General features: G+C 33.5%; 2 protein-coding genes across 5 annotated transcripts in view; both read left to right on the forward strand.

The window, feature by feature from the left end:
- The window catches only part of LOC109361099 (alpha carbonic anhydrase 1, chloroplastic), a 102,285-nt gene that overhangs the window by 16,741 nt on the left and 61,268 nt on the right, over nt 1-24,276 (forward strand). For 3 of the 4 annotated variants that reach the window (XM_019606419.1, XM_019606418.1, XM_019606421.1), the window contains 3 exons: nt 2,136-2,241; nt 2,429-2,611; nt 10,077-10,278. In XM_019606419.1, the coding sequence (XP_019461964.1) occupies nt 2,136-2,241; nt 2,429-2,611; nt 10,077-10,211 (424 nt within the window). In that variant the 3' untranslated portion in view covers nt 10,212-10,278. Of the gene's footprint in view, nt 1-2,135; nt 2,242-2,428; nt 2,612-10,076; nt 10,279-24,276 lie in introns of those variants that run through there. The other variant, XM_019606420.1, reaches the window with a different exon arrangement.
- LOC109359872 lies at nt 12,469-13,293 on the forward strand. The gene is made up of 2 exons (XM_019604566.1): nt 12,469-12,700; nt 12,809-13,293. The coding sequence occupies exons 1-2, from the start codon at nt 12,469-12,471 to the stop codon at nt 13,291-13,293; spliced, it is 717 nt and encodes a 238-aa protein (XP_019460111.1).

Below are 24,276 nucleotides of genomic sequence, written 5' to 3' on the forward strand. Positions count from 1 at the left end.
ATAGAGTTATATGCACGCTCTTAAGTTTAGGATAGTAGGGACTTAAATTCTAGTGATGAACATGATAGCTAGAACGTTGTTAGGAGTAGAATAGCAAAATGGAACTTAATAGAATAGTCTTTTGGATTATACTCTCCTCGTGCTTAAGTCATAACAATTGGTATATTTCATTGAGAGTTCTGTCATGAAAATGGTTATCTATAGGCTAGATTATGATATATTATCGAATACTGATAGGTTAGTGCAGCCGCCAAAAAGAGAATGGACTATATCGAGTCAGTGTCGATAGAGTAAAAGTCATCGTGGACGTCGACCCTTAAAGGGGTAGCAATGTTAGGAGTCTGACATTGAGTAGAATAACAAACTCAATGTGATACTTAAGTCATGAAGCTCTCTCACCTAATAGACTAGTTTTTTGGGTTAAGCTCTCATATACTTAAATCTAACAAACCTTTATTTAGTGGTAACTCAGGGTGGCCAGAAAATATAAATTAATATAAACTTTATGAAGGTTATCTTAAATGAAGTTTTGATTTATTGATGTCATCCAACATTTGGAAAGATAATTAGTTTCAAAATTTAAATATGATTATCTAAAAACCTCTTAGCTTTGTTTATATCATGTTGACTTAACTAGTAGGTGATTGTGGTTTTTGAGCCAATTTTGGCATAAGGTAAAAAACTCAAAATAAGTGTAAAAGGACATATGAAAATGAAAATGCTTAACCTTAAAAAGCAATCAAGTTCAACTTATTTTCTATGGTTTGAGTTAGACAAATCTTTTGATTAGGATGGATTTGAGTTAGAAAGTATCAAATAATAAGTACAGACCAAATTTTATTTCGGAGAAAATAAACTCATCAGAAAATCTTTGAAGAATTGTTTTGGGGAAAACTGATAGGTATAAAAATAAGGTCATCAAAAAATCATAAGATTTCTATTTTGGTAAATTGATTCTTAATTTTTCAATTTGTAAAATTTGGTCTAAATATCAAGGAATCAAAATGTCCCAACAAAAAAATATTAATGAACTAAGTTGTACAGGAGAAAAATCTTGGAAGTTTATTTGATAAATTGTTTTTGAAGACAATTGTCTTTGAAAGAAATTTATAAAGTGAAATTTTAAGGACAAAATTAGGTTTAAAAGAAATGAGAACAAAATTGCCTCAGTAGTTGAAGGGACTATGTATTGCTGCTTTGGGCCTTGGGCTATGTTGTACAAAGAGACTGCTTGAGAAGAAAAAAACAAGTTGAAATTTAATATTTCATTTTATTTCTTTATTGAAAGTAGTAAATAGTTTCAATTTGAAAATTGACCAATATGGTAGTAATATTAATTTATTAATAGTTGAATTATTTTTTTCTTCCATAATTGTCATTCAATATTAAGAATTGTTTACTTATTCTTTGCACTCAATTAATAAGAATATTTTTATATAAAATAATTAATTAAATAAGAATTCTGAAAAGGGTTCACAAAATTCTCTAGAAGAATAACATAAAAATGAGGAAACAAGTTTAAGATACTAAAGAGATATACTTTTAGGGTTGCTATGTCATGGACTCCTTAAGCTCAAATGCATAAATTAGTTATGCTTGCATCAATTTATTTATCACTATTAACTATATACCATTATTTTTTTCAATGTACTTTTTTTATCAATGACTATAAAGTAAATGTAATAAACAGGAGCATGTGTATAAATAGTGACATTAGATCATCCTTTTCCTCAATAATAAAATATAGATGTGTAAAGATTTCAGTCACTTCTATGATTATGGAGAGGGACATATCAGGTTTGTGTTATTAGGGGTAGTAGTCTCTACTATATATTATTTATATCTTTTTATTCTTTTAATTTTTTATAGCATTTTACTTTTGTATTTAAAGTTAAATAATAAAATAAGTGTTCATTGAGCAATTTTTGTACTCTTTATATGATATATTCGTCTATCCTTTCAAATTTTTTTCTACAATTTTAATGTCTAAAATGAAGTGCGTCATTTTGACATGTTTTTTTCTTCGTATAAAAATAGTCATATATATTCATTAAATTAAACTTCGGATAATTGTTTATATTAGAAATTAGTTATTATGTCCTACGATCCAATTTTAACACATCTTCCAAATATAGACATGATGCAGAGCTCCATCTTGTCCACCTGACTGAAGATAATAATTACATAGCAGTTCTGGCAGTGCTCTACAAATTGGGTGATGCAGATCCAATAATTTCCAAGGTAAAATTTTAATTACACTTGTACAGCCACCATTTCTATTAATTTGAATTGGCAGTCACTTGTGTTGTACACTCTTGTGGTTCAAAAGGATACAAGTAGCAAAGGGTATACAAGAAAAAGGTATTAACTAAAGTAGCATTTGGAAAATTGACATTTGATTGTATTAACTTGTTGGTTATGGATGTAGATTGAAGACAAGCTAATTGACCTTGAGAAGCAGAACCTTGCGGGCCATAAGGATGTACAAATTGCTCTTGGCACCTTTGATTTAAACGAGATAAATAAAAGGACCCACAGGTATTACAGATATGTTGGCTCTCTTACCACTCCACCATGCAAAGAAGGTATCACTTGGAACATCCTTGGCAAGGTAAGAATATTGACCTATGTGAAAGATTTAATATTTTTGATATTTGAGTAAAAAAGCTGCAATTAATTATAATATTGTCTCTTCTTTCTCTTAATATGGGTCATGGTATAGACCAATATTGACTATTCTTCCTTAACTGAGAAGTAAATGTTAATATCTCAAAATTTATTTACTATTTTCATAGTAGATCAACCTTTCAAAATTCTAATCAACAATCAATTATATAATCGATAGTCATATATAACATGGAGACGAGGTGCTAATTTCTTCTCCAATATATAATCGACTCCCAAATTCTAGTTTAAATGCTATCAATATTTGCACACAAAAAAGTTTTTTAGGCTTTGACCATAAAAACATGGTAGCTATTACAATCAATTACGTAACCATAGCATGAAAGTTAACATAAATGAATAATAGATTGGGGCAAATTAGTTTTCTTATGTGGCAAGTTACCCATGTGATTAGTTAGTTAAAGTTGGTTATGCACTTAGTTATGGATTGGTTATCAAATCCCCTTCTCATTTGACATTTGTGTATATAAAGTTGTAATGGTTATTCTTTATCAATCAATGAGAAAATAGTTAGAGAATTATACAAAATTCCTTTTCCAATTTCGTATTCTAAGATTCGGAGAATTCCTTCTTCTTTTCTCTTCTTCTCGGTTTCATGCTTTTTCATTCTTCTCCTCCCTTCCTTTTGCAACTTCAATGGAGATTCTTTTCTTCTTAAGAAGACTTGTGTTGCTCGATAACTTCTAATAGCATATTCAAAAACCAACCCCTTGTGTCTTTAGTTTCACTTTCGACTACAACAATAGCAAGAGGAAAGTAGTTCATTTGTGTCTCTACCATCATCAACAAAAAATTGTCGTCCATATAGACATTTTTCATGACACCTATCTAGTCCAATAATTGATATGCAACTGGATAGAAACCCTCTCAACATCTATGCACTTATACAGTATTTGGAAACGTGGTTGATGAGCTAATGTTGGTCTATCCACCTTGACCTTTCTAGGAAAGAAAGGGTTTTTGGTTAGAACTTCTTCACAGTAATCCCATATTAGACCATGTTGCTCAAAAGCATGTCTTCTAGTATTTCAGATGATTTTCTCTTACTAACAAGGTATTGGTTTAGTGGTGTAAAGCCCTATAGATCCCTAGGATGACCAAAAGTTTAAAAGTTCGATCCTCATGACCAAGAGAAAAAGTCTTTATGATATGATCCTCATGTCTTACTCGGAGTTGTTGCCACAACTTGTACAGAGGGGTTTGTTAACTATCCTTCCCTTTAAGGAAGGGGTGCCTCCATATCGAAAGGGTTTCAATCCGAATGCTCATTGTATGTATCATGGAAGGACATCAAGACATCTCACAGAGGGTTGCAATAAATGATATGGCAAGGTGCAAGACCTGCTTAATGAAGTGCTAGTCAAGTTTCAAGGAAATGTTTTGATTTGAGGAAGACATGAAACTAAGTCCATTCACGAGGAACTCACCCCAACCAAATGATATTTCTCTACAACTATATTGTAATATACCCTCTTGGCTCCACTAAGGGTTTTAGGGTTGCAAAACAAATGGTCTCATGTTTCCTTCTTATGAATAAAAAATGATATTTTCCATTGCATGCCTTTTTAACATGCATATAGTAGTGCATTTATCTTGCAAATTTACCATCCCAGAAATCATATTCAAAAAATAAACAATAAATAAACTCATGATTAAAGAGAGATATAAGGTTTAAAAAAACAGGATGATGCAAATGTATGACAATAGTGGTGTGGATCCTTAGGTGAATTTTTTTGATGACATATGACTTCTTTGGTAATTCCTAAACACTAAGAAGATATCCTTAGTCACTTAATTTGAGCCATATACATTATGAAAGAATATTTCTTATGATTGACCTATCAAACAAAAATAGCCCAAGGAAGTTAGTTTTTCACCACTGTTAAAAGCGAGATTAACCACTTAAGGTTGCAAGTTATTACTATCTAGCTTGCAAAAGTCTAAAAAATAATGTAGTGGCATCAGAATTATATGAAAGTAAAATAAATATATATTGAATTACTATTTTAGAGATAAATAAATTAAATACTATATAAAAATAACAAGAAAAACAAAAATGAAAGGGAATGAAAAAATGGTATTAGTAACCAGTTTTGTGGAGTGGAAGGCAGTGTGCTCCTTTCATGGAGGAGAGGATTTGAGGTTTTTATCCACTAAGGGTTAGTTTGGGAGTTGGATTTTGGAGGGGAAGGAAGGGAAAGGGAAGGCTTGTGAGTCATCTCACAAGTGTATTTCATGACTATAAAGCCTTCCATTTCCCATCCTTCCCCTCCAAAATTCAACTCCCAAACTAACTTTAAGAAGTGGTTAACCCTTCTATAAAAGGTAGACAAAAAACAAACAAAAATTACAGATAAAAAAACTGCAAAAGGGCATACTCACAGAGATATACGGAGAAAAGGGAGAAAAGAGAAGTTAATCATAGAGTGCAAAAGTGAAAAGCATTGTAACTGCCTATATTTTCGATTTCCAAGGTAAATATTTACATCAATATCCCATCTACTATCTTTCTTTATTTACTTTTTTACTTCCTTAATCCCTTTCTTCATTTATTCCTATCTCTTTCTACTCATCTTCCTAGTACCATTACCCTCTCCATCTCTATCTTCTTTATTTGTTTTTTTCTCTTCAAGCATCATCACACAACTCCATTCATTTCTTTTCTTATACTTTCCATATCACAAAATACATGTAGCAACCTGGTAAAACCCATTACTGACGCAAGAGGTTCGTAGACCTCCGGAAAAGGTCACCAACGCCAACCTTGGCCGCATGGCCCTCAGGACCGGTGCCTCAATCAACCGTGCCTCTCTTCGGGACGGTTAGTTCACGAGTGACTCTGTCTTACCGCAAACCTCATGAACAGGGAGTCCTCTAGCCGACTTCCTCCTCCGCTGCCGACCATGTTGCTTGTGGCTGCCGACATGGCATTGGTGGTATCAAGGAAGACCATCATCGTCCCTCTTTTGGTTTGAATCATGGTGTAAATCATATATTCAGTTTATTTTATTCTATTGTTTTGCCTTTGCTGTAAGTGTTTCATTAAAATATATCAATTATTTTTTATTTATGGCATTTGATTAAAAAATTAGTAAAAATTCACAGCATGAAAAGAAGAATTGATTTAATACTTACTCTGTTATATAAACAAAATCACTATAATGACACTTTTCTTTAGAAAAGTAAATAAAATTGAAACACTATGTTATTATAACTTGTTAATTTGGCTCACTTAAACCAACATGTTTTATTAATCAAGTAGAAATAAGTTTTTTTTTGGGAGATAAATAATGAATTTCTTTTACTGATACATAATGATAACAAAAGACATAAAACCCTTTAAGTTAATAAAAAAATCAATGAACCGATTTTCTATGTTCATTTTATCAACTAATTAATTTTCCATTTTTTGTAATTAAATAAATTTGTTATTAACAAAAAAATATCCAAAACTTTATATTGTAAATAAAATGAGCATTAATAAAAAGTTTGTTTTTCCAGTTACACACAATATTATTATTATTGTTTATAAAAATATATAACTTTTTAGAGATTAATCAAATGATGGAGGCACGTTGTAGTAATATTTCTTATCATCATATGAAGAAAAATGTAATAATTATTTTGAAACCTATTTCAAATGAAATACGGTACAAACATTAGTTTCTACTGCTTCATAATTTTCAAAGAGATAATTATCTTACCAAGAAACTATTTTAAAACTCAGAACTACATAATCTTGATTTCCTAAAGCATTTAGGGATACATAGGAGCAAAATTAGTTATTGTCAAACACAAAAATAAAAGATAAATATTTTGTTTTAACTATTTAATAAATCAATGATATTTAATTCATGTAATTAGCTAGGGTATCGTTTTATAACAGGCAGACGTGGTGTTAATACCTTCTCCAATCTGTAATTGACTCCTGTATCTGAATATCAAAAATTCAAAGGCCAATATCATTAGGCTACAAGATTTTTCTACATTTTTTACCATAAAATGTAGTGACGACTCTAAGAAGTCGCGTAGCCGAACGCGACAATTTGAAACCTAAATAGAGGAAGTCAAATATCCTAAGTTCTTCCAAATGTATATCAACCATTGGAGGACCTTCAAAGGGGCAGGTAGGGTCACATGCCCCTCATACTTTTTTTGAAATTAATCCTAGAAATAATTATATGGGTCGTTCAAAATGTCAACACAATAAACATTTGAACAACATTTCTACGTCATTTTATTTATTAGTCTTCCTTAAAACTTTCATTTTAGGATCTATGAGACTTCATTCTTTTTTGTATGTGTGCCTTCCCCTTCTTCACCTCTTATATAACGTTTAATAACTCTCTTACTCATATTTCATTTACTTCTCAACTTAAAAATATCTTATTTACTCTTTCCACATATAATATATCTCATTTCTATATTGGCAAATTATTGTATGTTTATGAAGTTATAACATGATTTTTTGTGATTTGTTTATTTCTTGCATCAATTGTCTTCCATTAATGTTTCTTGCTCTTTGTTAGTGATCGATTGGTTGCTTAACTTTAGTGGGATCAATATTGGGATAAGTATTTTTTTGATATATTTATTACGTTAATTTTTCCATTATTTTCCTTGCGAATTAACAGTTGAGAAAAATTTTCATTCTTACATTTAAAATATATATATATATATATATATTCTAATGATTTCATATAAAATTTGTGGAAATCATGACTCGACTTCCCCTAAAATTTTGGTCAACATCTACTACTTGTGTTTACCATTGGTAAACCTTTAATGGGGGTAGGTAGAGGTATCAAAAATTTAAAATAATTAAATATAGTATATTTCATTTCTCAATATGCAGATTATCATGTCTATGAAGCCAATACATGTTTTTTATGATTTGTTTGTTTCTTTCATCAATTATCCATTTATATTGCTACTCTTTGTTAGTGGGAGATCTTTCTGATTGATTAATTAATTTTAGAAGAATAAATATTGAGATATGTACTTTTTTAACATGTTAAAACTATTTATTCTTACATTTAATATATATATATATATTAATGAATTTATATATTGTTTTTATAAATAATGATCATGCGCCCCCTAATATTTTGGTCAACATCTGCCACTTGCATATTTACCATTATGATTCTTTATAAGTCATTTCATTACCCACATTGCTAACAAATTTCATCCACTCACAACCTTGGTGATGCACTTTACTCTACGTCTACTTTTGTCATTATTTAAATATCTAATATCTCTATTGTTCAATAAAGCTTATTCTTTTGGGTTGGGATTTTCTCTATTACTGATAGTCCATTACCGGTATATGAGACTCAAATTGATTTGATAAATTAAAAAATAATTTAAGATAAAATAATTTACAATATGCACCATTAAAATATGTTAAAACATATCACTATTTCCTTTGAACCCTCTAGTACTGGAGATTATCTATATTCTATTCTTTGGTAGCTTCTTTGAATTGATTAAGGGAATTAAACTCAAGTCACTTCTCGATTAATAGTCCATATAAATCTCTACTGCACATACTTAGGATATTTGCAATGTTATGCAGCTCGGTCCGGATTGGCCGGTCAGACCGGTCCAACCACTGACAAGTTGCAATAATGGTCACGTTTCATGTCTTAAACGAATTTCTTATTAGACCGTTTTGAGCCGTTCAGAAAACGGTTCAACCGAGTTCAATTGGTAATAACCAGAATAAGCCAGAACTTTGAACCTGAATGTTTTGTATTAAAAACTAAAAACAATGAAGAAAAATATGAATTTATAGAAAAAGTAGAAACATAGATGATAATTGATGAAACATAGTGAAGAGATGTGAGAGTAATGTGAAAGGAAAAAATGTTATCTTATGTTTTGTTTTGAAACACAGTGAAAGATGAGAAAAATAGTGATGAGAAAAATAGTGATGAAAAAAAATAAAAAAATGTTAAACAAAGTTACAAACCCATGTAGCAACCTTAGAAACAAAGCGCCTTTCCACCAAAATGTGAGCAATAGTAGTTCTTAACTTGTTATCTTAGGTTTTGTTTTGAAATTTTAGGGTTAGGTTTAATGGATGTGGGCCATTGGTATTGGGCTTGTTAAGTAAATAAAAAATAGACATGGTCTACCATGTTTATTTGTCTAATTCATTAATTTATAATATTTTTGTTTAGTTTTTTTTTAATTTTTAACCGGCTTACATTCTTATTTGTTTAATATATTTATTTATAGTTATATTGTAATCACCATCCTTCCCGCTATCATCAAATCGTGAACTCAATTAAAAAAGGGGAACTCAATTTAAAACAATAATCACCATCCTTCCCGCTATCATCAAATCGTGAGTTCAAAACACTATCATTATTGCTGTACTCAGTTTCAACCTAATCACTTTCTACTTCATCTTCGTTAAGCATATAATCAAGATCATTGGTGTAACTTCAACCTCACTACCTTCCATCATGCCTGCAAACCACAAGTATGTTGCCATGTTTCATAATTAAACTCAATTCAAACTTGGCCATTGCCACACAATCATATCCACTTTTCATATCTTTCAATGCACTATTCATACCTCTTTTTTGCTCCAAGTAACATATCTTGGCACTCCCCTTATACCCTAATTCCTTCGATGTAGCAGTAATCTCTTGTAGTGACCAGTGGTCTAATTCAAAACAACATGCCTATTTTTGTCCTCCTAGCTAAATATTCTATCTCAAATCTACCTTTCGTAAATTGAGGACAAGTTTGGTTTTGGTGAAATGGGGTCTGGTAGTAATTTCATATTTTGGTTAGAAACCAGATCCTTCAAAAACCTAAATATCTTGTTATTTGACACGTCTTGTTTTTTTTCCTTTTCAAAGTGATTTTGGAAGCTAAGGTGACTTGGAAAAGGTCAAGATAAGATAATATTTTTATATAAGATTTATCATGAGATACATATTGGAATACTCTGCTATGTTTAACAGACATTGGATGGAAGTTAGTCACTGAGATTGAATTAGAAATTTTGTTTGACCCCAGAGATTTAATTAATTTTTTGAGGATATGGGTTTATTTGAAAATTCAAAAGTAGTTTTGGGGGCTAGGATTAATTTAACCATTAGAAAACACCACCTTCTTTGGCAGGAGCTAAATCAACCATACAAAAATACAACAGTGCACAAAAGCAACAATACAACTCCTCTCACCTTCTTGCCAACAAATTAAACATTTTTTTAATTTTAAATACTTGCTTTGCACTAGTCTTTTATATTATAAGTTGTTTGAAATAAGATTAGTTAATCTTAATACATTTATTCGTAAGTTCTTATTTTGGAAAACAGTTAGAAACCTGTATTTTTTTGGTGGCAAAATGGCTAAATTATTTGACCATGCAGGTGAGGACACTCTCCAAGAAACAACTGGAGCTCCTGAAAGCACCATTGGACCCAGAGTGCAAGCACAACGCAAGGCCTATTCAGCCACTCAATGGTCGCAAAATTGAAATGTACTACAAGCCTAAACATGCATAGGGGGGCTTTGGCTAGACAAACCATATATCATAAATATTTGATGCCTACTGGTTTTGCATAAGAGAGACAATTCCTCTTTTGTTCTAAGATTGAGGTCAAAACATTAAATATAGTTTATCTGCTTTTGGTTTGATGAATGTTGTATCCTATCCTATGAATAAATTATTATTGACTTATTGTATAAAGACCATGGGTGTTCATACGCCTTTATATACAATCACGGTTGATTTCTGCTACAATTTTTTTACAAGGAAAGATATATTAAAAGGGAACAAGGTTGTCAAATCCCATTACTAATTACAAAATAGATCAGTCAAAGAAGAATGATAAATAATATGCAAAAGTGTAAGAATTAGATCCAAATTTAACTGAAAACTATAACCAAGATCTAATATGGATCAAATCTATAATCGGAATATAATTGACCCTAAACCCTTCCCCAGAAAGATTACAATTCATTTCTTATAATCCAAACAAACCAAATTATTAAGAATGGAAGTAACTTGTATTAGCATCTCCTTCGTTCAACCCTTTATTTCTAGATTTCTGGAACAAAAGATTTTCCTCCAGACTAGTCGCACTCCACCTATCAGTGAGGATATTCTTCCTCAACAAAATTTCATTCTCCTCCAAAGTAGAGCTTTCTCGTTCAAGATTGATCTTTCGTATTTCCTTTGATAAGTTGGCTATTTTTATATCCAAACAACTATTTGTTTCTCTATTTCACGCATTCAACTTCACTTTAAGAGTTTTCAATTTTTCTTTTATAATATACGCATACCACCCTGTAATCTTTATCTCCTAAAGTTTTTTTTAAACAAATCCATAAAGCCAAGATGTTCAAGCCAACATTTGTTAAATTTGAAAGGGATGACAACTCTAGAAATTTTCCAATTTTTGAAGACAATAGGACAATGATCGGAGAAGTCCCTCACTACGCCAGAATAGCAAAACAATAGCGCTTGTGTTATGAACCTGGACCACGTTCTCTCTACCATTAATGAGGAAAGAGAACTCGGGGGAACACCACATTCATTAGGCACCAAAACTTCTTCTCCTTCATTAACTCTCACCCACACCCCCTCTTTATCTCTCACCTATACCGCCACACACCATAACACTTCTTTGACTGAAAACCCTCTTAACTAGGCCACTAAACCTAAACCAAATTGACCCAACCCACAAAATAAACAAAACCGACCTAACCCACAAACTAAACCTCAAAAAACCCAAACCACTCAACCCAACCAAAACTGATCCATTCTGCTCATAACTAAAAAAACTGCCCAGCTTGAAATAAACCCAAACTCCCAACCTGTCCAGACCGGACCTCATCCTCCCCTTCTTCCCTCTCCCATTTCAACCGATCTTTCTTCTAAAGGAGGTTTAGAAATCTGGATCGACCTTTTTAGCCCATCACCTAACTCCATTGATGCTCCTATTATCCATTCTGTTAACCAGAGATCCGATCCTAGCTCAGTCGATGCTCAGGCAGTTTGGAATTTTGGCAGGAATCTTGGTGTGGTTGGGTCAAACAGTGACTCTGAAGAAATCTTGAATCTGCTTCGTTTGGATAATCATGGCGACAAGGAAGGAAAAAAATATGGAATGCTCATCGAATGGAAACCTTGGCAGCGAACAATTTGGGATGGAAAATAATCAAGTTTCTCCGTGAAGCTTACGACTATGAATGTGAGAGGGTTGGGTGGAGTAGTAAAAAAAATGGTTGTTAGCTCTTTGGTTCAAAGGGAGAAAATTGATTTTCTCTGTATTCAGGAAATAAAGATGGAGTTAATTAATTCTAATCTTGGCAAAAAGCTTTGGGATGGTTCTGATTTTGATTGGATTTTTCAACCTTCAATTGGGTATTTCAGTGGTATTCTAAGTATTTGGAGGAAGGATAAATTTCAGATTGATTCCATTAAAAGTGGGAAAGGTTTTTTGGGGTTCATTGGAAAGTGCTCACACTCTAATGAGAAGTGTGTTCTGCTTAACATCTATTGCCCTTGTAATAATATTGAAAAGAAAGAGGTTTGGCATGAACTGGAGCAATGGAAGCTTAACTCTAATATTGATTTGTGGTGTCTTGCTGGCGATTTTAATTCTCTTAAGTTACCTGAGGAGCGTAAAGGAAGTGCTCACCACAGTCGTCGTAAGGAAATTCAAGATTTCAATTCCTTCATATCTAATATGAATCTCCTAGACCTTCCTCTTGCTGGTAGAAAATTCACTTGGGGTTAAAGGTGATGGTAAAACTATGAGTCGTTTGGATAGATTTCTAATCTCTACCTCTTGGGCTTCAAAATGGCCTTCCTTGGTCCATAAAGGGTTGGAGCGCCAGGTTTCTGATCACTGTCCTGTTGTCCGTTATGATAATTATCAAGACTGGGGGCCGAAACCTTTTAGGGTTATTGATGCTTGGTTTGAAGATAAAGACTTCATTTGTTTTGTTGAGCAAAATTGGAACAAGCTTTCGTTCTCTGGTTGGAGTATGTTTACTCTTAAAGGAAAACTCAAACATTTAAAGGCCACTTTGAAGAAGTGGAACAAAGAGCATTTTGGGGACATCACCTAAAAAGTTGACTTGGATGCTACAGGAATTCATGACATAGACCTAAAGAGAGAAACTATGGACCTATCAGATGAGGATGCCAGGAACACATCTGATCTGTTGGCTGATATCTGGCGCGCTCGGTCCCTTCACCAAAATCTTATCTTCCAAAAATCTAGATCCAAATGGCTCAAGGAAGGCGACACTAATTCTAAATTTTTTCATGGTCTTATGAATAGTAGAAAGAGGCATAATTCTATTCATGGGGTTAGTATTCATAGGAATTGGATTGAAGATGTTCACGATATCAGACAGGGGATTCGTAATCACTTTGCGACTCTTTTTAATGAGCATAACAGGAATCGCTCGACCTTGTCTAACATCTCTTTCAGCCAATTAGACCCTACGAACAATGCTTTTCTTACTTCTAAATTTGACGAGGAGGATATTAAAAACGCCATTTGGGATTGTGTGGGCAGTAAGAGTCCTGGGCCTGACGGGTTTAACTTTAAATTTATCAAAGCTTTCTAGCACATCATGAAGGATGACATCATCAATATGATTCTTGATTTTCATGCCAACGGAAAAATTACTAAGGGTGGCAATTCTTCTTTCATCTGTTTAATCCCTCAAAAGTCTAGCCCTCAGCTGATTAGGGATTACAAACCTATTTCTCTTATTGGTTGCTTATATAAAATCCTAGCTAAGTTGCTCACTAACAGATTACGAAAAGTTCTTTGCAAGGTCATCAGCGATACTCAATCTTCTTTTCTGAAAGGTAGACATATTTTGGACGATGTTGTAGTCATCAATGAAATTATCCATGATGCTAAGAAAATTGGTCAATAGTGTGCCATCTTTAAAATTGATTTTGAAAAAGCTTTTGATTTTGTTTCTTGGAGTTTCATCGATCATATGATGTCTCGCTTGGGGTTCTGTCCGAAATGGAGGGGTTGGATCATGGAATGCTTTACTATTGCAACAATGTCTATTCTGGTCAATGGAAGCCCCATAGAGGAGATCCATCTTCAATGTGGTATGCGTCAAGGAGACCCTCTCTCTCCTTTTCTCTTTCTCATTGTGGCCGAAGGCTTGTCCGGTCTCATGCGCGAAGCTAGCTCTCAAGGTCTTTTCACTCCCTATAAGGTTGGCCTTGACAATATTGCTGTCTCTATGATCCAATTTGTTGATGATGCAATTTTAATTGGTGATTGCACAGACCAGAACGTTTGGTCTATAAAAAGTATTTTGCGGCTGTTTGAACTCTCTCCTGGTCTTAAAATTAACTTCATCAAAAGCAAATTACTTGGTATTAATGTCACTAAGGACCATATTCAAAGTTTGGCTAATTCCCTTCACTGCAAGATCTCTCCTAATTCTTTCAATTACTTAAGGATCCCCGTGGGTATGAATCATTATCGTCGTGCAACTTGGAATCCTCTTATTGATAGGATTTGCTCTAGGCTCTCTTCGTGGAAAATGAATCATATCTCTTTCGGGGGGCGCCTCATCTTGATTAATGCGGTACTCTCTGCTCTCCCTGTTTACTATTTGTCCTTCTATAAAGCTCCTGTTGGTGTTATTCGTTCGATCCAAAATATTCAGAGGGATTTTCTCTGGGGCGGGACTGAGAATCATAGGAAGATCCCTAGGGTTAAATGGGATAAGGTGTGTACGCCTAAGTCTAAGGGTGAGTTAGGTGTTAAAGATATTCATCTATTCAACCTTGCCCTTCTTAGGAAATTGAATTGGCGCATGCTCACTGAGAGAGATAGTTTGTGGTGTAAAGTTTTGTGTTCTAAATATGGTCAGAATTTTGCTAACGTTACTAGGATTGGGTCTAGGTATTCCTTTAATAACCATTCTTTATGGGCTAGGGACCCCAGTAATCTTCATCCTATAGGTTCTGATGACAATCATTGGTTTTGGGAGGGTATTTCTCGGTGTGTTGGAGATGGGTCTTTGACTAGGTTCTGCCACGATAACTGGGTGAGTCCTACTAACCTGTCCTGCAGATTTAGAAGGCTTTATGCTCTTAGTGTGCATTAGAATGCTCTCATTAGTGATCTAGGAAGTTGGTATGAGGGAAAATGGTTTTGGAATCTTTCTTGGAGACGTAACCTTTTTATTTGGGAAATTGATCTAACTAACTCTTTTTTGCAGGCAAGTCAAAATGTTGTCGTTCGACAAAACGTTCTCGACTCTTGGGAGTGGCGCCATGACAAATCCAACCATTACTCATTCAAATCAACTTATGACCTCCTCTTCTAGCATCATCACCAGCCTTCGGCTCGCAATGTTAATCACCTTTGTATGCTTTGGAAGTCAAAAGCTCCCCTAAAAGTTAAAGCTTTTGCGCGAAGACTTTTTCAGGATCGGATACCAACTATGGACGCTCTTCTTGAGAGGGGAGTTTCTATAGCTCTTGGAACAGGAACCCTATGCCCTTTTTGCAACAACCAAACATAAACTTCTCAGCATATTTTCTCATCTTCCAAGTTCACCTACTCGGTTTGGCAACTTCTTCCCAATTGGTTGAACATCAACATTGTCCTTCCTCTTCAACCCATTCATCACTTTATTAATCACATGAGCATGATAACACACAAGCGTCATTTGAAATGCTGGAGTATCATTTGGTTAGCTACTATCTGGGCACTCTGGCGGTCTAGGAATGACTTTATTTTTAACTCTGTTCAACCCACCTTTGAGAAAATTCTTGAGTCCGCTAGGGTTAATTCTTGGCTTTGGATAATGGTCATATGGGCAAAGACCAAATCTCTTTTTCGGAATGGATAGTGAATCCCATTTCTTGTCTTCATAATGTGTTGTAATGGCTTTTAGCCTTTTTTTCCTCTCTTTTTTCTTCTCTTGTAATTATCTCTTCTTTTAATAATATTTTCTTTTGCTGATAAAAAAACAGCGTTTTTGGGACGCTTTCTATGTGAATGCAGTAGTACATAAGGTTATATTTAACAACATCTTTTAAAGCACTGTAGAAAGTAGACATTTAACATCGTTCACTAAAGCAAGCACTGTTAAATGTCTACTTTCTAAATAAGACAATATCTCTCCCAGACATTCTATCAAACACATGATAAACATGTTCAACTCCACCACATTTACAATAGATTTTTTAAATCACCAACGACTTCAACAACATTCAACCTTAACAGATTCCAATATTATAAAATAACATATGAGTAATGAGATCTTACGCAAATTGTTCATTCTTTTTCCTCCAATGTGCAAGTCCTTAAATAGTGTTCATGTGTTCCTCAATGATCAATGCAAGCTGCAAATACAAATTAAAAATGACATAGCCAAAAAGAACATTTACCATTAGCAATTGAGAAAGAACACTTACCATTATACTCAAACTGTGTGTTCTGAACTAGTGAACCATAGCCAAAAACCTAGAACACCATAGTTGCATAACTTCACAACGAATAAAGATCACACTATTAGTGAAACGTTTCCACCAAATTCATTATAAATAAACCAATTATTTAAAAAATAAAGATTCAAATGCTTCAAAGACTTGTTATTTATGGTGTAAATGCAAGCAGCAAGATTGAATAAAAAAGAAATAAATGAGCTAAAATAAGATAATGATTTACCTTATGCTTGAAGAGAAAAATCAATACCCGATAACTTGTTTGAAGAGAGAAACTAAAAATAAAAGAGGAAAAAATGTAATTCATGGAGAAGAAGAAAAGTATAAAAAAAAACAATAAACTGAGTAATATGCGTATTATTGTGTGTGAGGTTTTGTTTTTGAATTTGAAAAGATTCTCACTCACTAAAACAAGCATTTAACAATGCTCACTGAAGAAGTGCTCTTATATATATGGATGAATGTATGATCTTTAACAACGCTTATTGAAGAAGTATTGTTAAATATATGAAGTATGACCTTTAACAACGCTTTCTTCAATAAGTGATGTTAAAGATAACACCTTTAACAACGCTCACTAAAGAAGTGTTGTTAAATATATGAATAAATATATGAATGTATGATCTTTAACAACACTTGCTTCAATAATCGATGTTAAAGATAACACTTTAACCACACTCACTAAAGAAATGCTATTAAATATATGAAATATGACCTTTAATAACGTTTTCTTCAATAAGCGCTATTAAAGATAACACGTTTAACGTCACTTGCTCCAATAAAGCTTTTAATTCTCTTCTGCCTTATATTTAATAACACTGAACACGTAAGCATTATTGAATGGGCATTATTAAATATCAATTCTGGCGTAATGCCTGCTTAGAGCCCATTATGTTATCTCTTGGTCATTGAAAAATCCACTAGGAATAAAGAAGGGTGCTGCCTAATCTACGCATGGCTCCTCCAACGTGGAAACCAAGTGAAACTTGTCTCAATTAGAATAAGATTCATTAGCTCTAACTCCTTGTTAGGTGCCAAAATTATCTTAGTTCATAAGGATAATTTAACATCTTTTGATTCTAAATACTTACTTTATGTAGTCGTAATTGGAATTTCTATGATAAATTGCACTAATCCTACTCTTCAAGTTTCCATGATATTCTATATTGAAAAGGGGAAAATGGGCCAATTGGCACATGCATGAAAAAGCCACAAGTAAGCTGACCTGCGCTCAACGCAACAACTAAGCTCATCACAAGCTGTGTTGAGCGTGAAGATGCACCAAGCGTGGAAGAAGCCAAGCGACAGATCAGATCATACAAGGAGTTGTGTTGAGTGCACCATCACTGCACTCAGTGGAGGAACAAAAATGCATAAACATAAAAAGAGGTCCAAGATGCCAATAAAAGGAGGATGGAATCCTAATTCCAATACATAAGGAGTTAGGAATCGAGCTTGAGTCACCTCTTAGGATGGTTTTGATTTTCTCTAGTGTTTAGATTATGAACTTAAAAATATGATGTAAAGGCTAGGAAGTAGGAGTAGTGAAGTCCTTGTCTTCTCATGGAGAAGCCGACACTTCTCGATGAACTACAAGTTCCGTGTTTCTCTTTTACCATGCTATATATGAAAATGCTTAGTTAGGTTACTCTCTTGTTGGGATTGGTTCATTTATTCATCTATATAATTTGAATTCGAATATGAATGAAATGACTTGATTTTTATAAATTATTTTTGTTGTTCATAATGCTTACTATGTGGTTGACGAATTGCTTAGTTTGTTTTAGGAAATGAACCCAGTGAAATTTTTTTGGTTCAATAGTCCAATGCATGTAATTTATTCTTTATGTATAACACTAGACATAGTTTGCATGTTGAATTGTGATAATGAGTGCCTATGTTCATATGTTTGCTAGATATAGATTCATGTTAACATCGAAAAACATTCAAACTAGATGGCATGTGTTACTAGACAGAGGCGTGTTTGACTATTCATATTGTTTAATTTTATCAATGTAGTTCCTAGACATAGATCTATTTGTGTAAAGTGTTAGGATACACCCAAGCATTGCCGACTAACACAATTCAAGTGTACACTAAACTCAACTCATATGCATAGATTACTAGAAATAGAGGTGTGCATTTGAGTCATAATACTTGATTTTATGTGTAAGGTTACTAGTGATAGAGCTTTATAATTTGAGTTGCTAAATCATCTAAAATATTAGCTTTTAGTGATTTCGAGGTCCAATATTGTGTAGTGTCATACTTGTTTTATTTGATTGATTGTTTATCCATACTAATGAAATGAATAATGAGTCAATCTCACATCTATATTCCAACACCTTTTATTATTGAAATTTCACAACCAAACCAACAACATTGAAAATCATTTTAAAAACCAGCTTAGAATAGTAATTTGATTATTGAAAGGCTAGGTTTAGCATGTTCTTGTGGATCTAACAATCCCTTTACTTTATCTTGTTTACGATACCTTAGAAAATTTTTATACTCCTAATTGCTGGATCAGCACTCCCTAATGCACTCATTGAAACAAGACAACTCCCTTATGCACCTCACACTTGAACCTCCTCTTCTTTTGGTTGTACTTTGAAAACATTGAATTCACCAAGAAAACACCATAAACCAACCCCCATGATGCGCTTCAGAACATACAATTCATCCCAAAGTTGCATTTTCTTACTAAAATTGCAATGAGAGTATATGTTAACTATACAATAAGTAAACTGACCTATTAACCAAATACATTGGACATCAAGAAAACCAAATCACTTGTAGATGCTTAGTCTTTTAGACTTTGTATTATCCCAAATACTCAGAATCCTTCCTACTCGACCAACCGATAGGTTGAATTCTGAATCCCAATCCCAATTTCCCCATATCAAAAATTCGACTAACTCAACTCCCATTTTTTTCTTAAGTACACAAAAAATGGATACTATTAATCTCCATAGGGCTTCTCAACTTTCTTCTCTTTAGCCTCCTCACCAAAACCCTAACATTCATTGGTGCACAATTCATGATTCTCCTCCTCGCTCCCTTCATATGGCTTTATAAGAATGAACCTTATCCCCAGGTTCCATTTCTCTAATTATGTCCAATATTTTAGCTTGATATCCAAAAACGATTCCCCAATCTTCTTCAATGTCTCTCAAATTTTCCCTACTATTATCCTTGAAATGGTAAAGATGTAGTTTTCACATGTGAATCAGTTATAAAATTGCTGATTATAAAAAAATGGTATTGTTTAACTAAACCCTAAAAGGGAGTTAAAATAAATTAAATCAAATAACTCTTAGAATCAAGCCGAAAAAAATCTTTCAACAAATTGGTAATGTTGCTAGGGAATTGCTATGTAATAGAAACTAATCATATATTATATTTATATCATTAATAATTGCACTTAAACATTTTATTTTACTTTATGCACAAATTAATTTCAGTTTGTACAAAAATGTAAATTACATCTTTCATTTTATTTTTGTTACTAACTTGTATTTGGAAATAGCCAAATTTCCATTTGTTTATGCAAAGTAGAAAAAATTCCACTCAACATTTGTTTGATCCAGAATTGGAAAAAACATTAATTAAAAACAAAAGACAAACACAAAGGAAGGCTACCAAATACAAGTCCATAAGTAAAGATGCTGAATCTTTGCATTTTGCACCAACAATAGCCAACAATCCAATTGATGATGGTTTTAGGGCTGAAAATCAACAAGATACAAGTGCGTTTGTCAACTTTACACCCAGAAACATAATTAGAATTGGAAGTCCATCAGGGTCTCATAGAGCCCTAGAGATGAAAACACGATTAGTATAGTTGATGTTTGCTAACCCAATTGCTGGGTTGGACCACGAGGATCCATACAACCATCTAACCACATTCAATGAATTAGTGGCAGCTCCTTGATTTTCTAAGGCAAAGAAGGAAACAATATTCCTAAGGCTTTTGCCATTAACTCTGATTAGAAAGGCCAAGGAGTGGTTTATGGATCTTCCACCTTATATTCAAAACAACTAGAATATTATGGAGGAAAGGTTTATGAGCAGATAATTTCCCCAAGGGAAATTCATGGATATGAAAACTGCAATCTCAACTTTCATCCAACCAGTAGGGGAGATCCTGTTTGAGTCGTAAGATGGATTTAAGTCTATGCTCAGGAAGTGTCTGAACCATGGGTTTGATGTGCTAACACAAACCCACATTTTTGTCAACAGTATCGAACAACAGAACAAGTGGATTCTAAATGCAACTGTTGGAGGTCAACTTATGACTAAGCCTTCACAAGAAGCCATTAACATCATTGAGTCAATGGATTTGAATGATAAAAAAGTCAGCACCATATGGGTCCAACAAGGAGAGGTGGTATCCTTGAATTAGGGTCAACAAATGTGGTGTTGGCCCAAAACCATTTGCTTCAATAACAGTTGGATGAGGTGAAATAGAAGTTGAATAACCTGCCTAAATTGCTGCGAGGATAGGAATAATCCTCAAAGAATCCAGTTTTCTAGTGCAATGAATGTGTTGGAATCCATGAGACGGACCATTGTCTTCCCCGCAAAGAGGAAGACCAATTTCTAGCCAATCCGCCAAGAGAAGGCTATCAAAATAATTACCCCGAGGGGGGGGGGGTAATAATCAATTCCAATGCAACCAATCAATTTCAACACCCAACTCAGGATAATAATACCAAGCTGGAGGACATGTTGAAACAGTTTATACAAATGATGATGTCCAATCACAAGAATATCGATGTTTCTCTTAGAAATATAGTGATTCAAATTGGGCAGCTTGCAAAATAGTTAACCGACAACCAAAACGTTACTTTCTCAACTAACATAGAAATCAATTCGAGGGAGCATTGCAATGCAATTCTGAGAGGTAAAGTTGACTCTATCGAGCAGTAGAGAATGGTGGTGGGCACAAATTTCTAGGTAATATGTGTCAAGCTAGTGACGTAAAAGATGTGCTTGTTGGGAGGCAACCTAGTATGTTTTGAAAAAATATTTATAAATATATCCTTTTTTCTATACATTTATTTTATCTTATTTTATTTTGCTAGAAAGATAAAGAAGAAAAAGAAAAAGTGAGCAAAAAGAGAAAATAAAGTTGTAAGGCCATAAGAATTTTACTACCCGACAAAGAGGATATCATTTTCAAAAAGATAAAAAGTAATTTTTGGCTGAAAACATGTGATCCATGTAGGGTTCTAAAAAACAAAAAATTGGGAAAGAGCACAAAAAGATAAATCAAAAAGTGTCAAATAGTGGAAGTTGGGCAATAAGCCAAGCCATGACTAAGCCAAGGTCAAGCCAACATGGCCATGAGCTAGGCACCCAACTGGGCGTTCCATGTTGCCAGCATGGGGAAAATCCCACTCAAACGAGGATTACATCTTATCCTCTTATATTTGAAATCCCTTTTTTGCATTGACTCAATACTGCTAATATCCTAGGAATCATTAACTCATCTTTTCAAAAAACATTTCTTTTCGAGAAGCTCTCAAGAACTTCAAGGAATCTGGAACTTCCACCTTCTGATCATGTAAGTTATTCATGCTCTTTCACATCATGTAAGCATTTCTCCTTTGAAATTTTTATTTGGGTTAAAAATTCTTTCACAACAAACTCAATGTTTTCAAAAATCCCAACATAAAAATTTCAAAGCTTCACAATTTTGGAATTTTTGTGAAAAGAGCATGCCCATTTGTTATTATTCATGATTCATTCATCATGTAATTTGCATTTGAATATATGTAGTTGTTGTTTTGAGATGTGAACTTAGATGATGATATGATGAAACCAAGCTCACAAAAAGGTGTCAAAAAGTGAAGAAAATCCATCTTTTAACTTAGAAACGTTTTCTAGATTTCCACACTTAAACATGCATTTGGTTGGACCAAATTTTTTTAGGCCATTTTGCCTTAAATACACATTAGATTTATGTTTGGTGTACCTTCTATCCACAAATTTCTGAATGGATGAAAAGGGGCTGCTGTTTGGCCACAAAAAGTTTTGAAAAATGGTTCAATTGAATGAGGAAAATGTTTGGTGGATTGGAATGAGTTTCTAGCCAAAACCGTGTCAAAGTTTCAAAATTCATGCCACAATGAATTCTGTTTTGTGGCTGGAAAATTTTCATCAAATTGGCATAAAAAACATTTAAGACAATCCAAAATAAAAATCATCATTCTAAGTTCATGGGTGCAGAATTTTTAATTATTTTGAAAAATCTTGAAACATTTACCCTTTTCTTGTAACTTTGGTTTGTAATGTTGTTTATTATGTATCCAATTGTATTAGTAGCATCATAAAATTTTGCTTGATACATGAAAACATGTTAGAAACACTTATGGGGATTTTTGGAATTTAAATGCACAAACAATGTTCATGATTTTTTCCTACTTGGGGTAGCTTGTTAGAAAGTGTATAACATGCAACTAATGCTGGGATTTTATTTATGGGACTGTTTTGGATTGCTAATTTTAAAATCAAGAAACCTCATAAACCATCATAAAAAAATTTCAATCACTTTCTGGACTTGAATTTGAGGGCTAAACCAAAAATGGAGCATAAAATTCACTTTAACACAACTTGTGCAAATTGTTGATCAATCAACTTGGAAATCAAAGATTGTTGAAATTTTGTAGGAGTGGAAAGCATACTTCAAAGAAAGGTAAGGGTGTTGCCAAAGGAACCGAATTGACATTCAGAGGTATTAAGCATTACTCAAGACAAAAAAAAAAATTCAAGGAGCTCACTCTCATACACCACTTTTGGAGAATATTGCCATTTCGGGAGAGGATGAATTTATTGCATTCACTTTCCAAATTCACAAATATGGATGGAAAAAGCTTGCACAACGCAACAAAATGTTCTTCCTAGACAATGTCAAGCAATTCTATGCCAACTCAACCGTCTCAAATGAAGCTAGAGCCAATAGATGCACATGGGTCAATGGAGTTCAAGTGTACTATGACATAAATGACTATCTTGAGCAGTAGTGAGAAGTAGCCTTCACATACTGGGATTGGTGGTCAATCAAAGTGGACCAATGCTAAAATTTTGCATGACTCAACTCTCTCAAATTTGGACCACTTTTCTTCTATCCAACATTTGGCCAGCAACTCATGTTTCCGACTTCCAATGATCAAGGCAAAGCTAATAAATTATATCTACGAGGATAACTCTATGGATATTGATGCCATCATTTCTGATTAAATTTCATATTGTATTACAAGGGGTAGTACTTCTATGATTTTGCCCTATTTTATTACTGGCTTTTTAAGGTACCAACAAGTACCTGAGCCATAAGAGGAGACAATGGTCTATAGACTGAGTTGAATGCCTCCTATATCCACAACCCCTACAAAGAGAGGAGCATGACCTATGCAATGGTCAAATTGAAGAAGGAAGTACGAGCAGAAGGCCCATCCTCACAACCTCATCACAAGAAATCCATCCAGTTAGTTAGATGCTAGAACAAAAATTCCAGAACCAATAACAAAATGCATGTTATCGAGGGATCATGTGCATGTATCAAAGCTTTCATTACATATATGACACAAATCCAAATTTTCAAGGTGGATCTTATGAAGAGTTTGTTGCATGTACCCAATCGCCTGAAGGTAGACCACAATGGAATGATACAGAGAACAATGATGATGAAGATGGAAATTAATCAAACAAGATGAGAAGTTCGGTTTTTGCTTTATTTTCTAGCATCTTTCTTGAATACTACTTGAATATTTGTGAAATACATTTGTGTGCTTTTAATTTGTGTGTTCAAACTTGTGTGTTTTTAAATTGTGTTTTTAAACTTATGTGTTTTTAATTAGATTGTTTAAACTTTTGTGTTTCCATATGCATCAAACATCTTTTTTATAACAAGTTTTTCATTGGCTTGAGGACAAGCCATCAAACAAGGAGAGGAGTAAGGTTTGATGCATATAGAAATTTTTTATGTGTGTTGAATATGTTTTTCACATAGTTTTGTGAAGAAGATCTTTGCTCCTGACCTTGGCACGATTTTGATGAAGACACCAACATCACCAAAAATAAGAAAAGGAAGAATACTTAAGAAGACAAACAAG

The sequence above is a fragment of the Lupinus angustifolius genome, chromosome LG11 (assembly GCF_001865875.1).
Source record: "Lupinus angustifolius cultivar Tanjil chromosome LG11, LupAngTanjil_v1.0, whole genome shotgun sequence".
Lineage (NCBI taxonomy): Eukaryota > Viridiplantae > Streptophyta > Magnoliopsida > Fabales > Fabaceae > Lupinus > Lupinus angustifolius.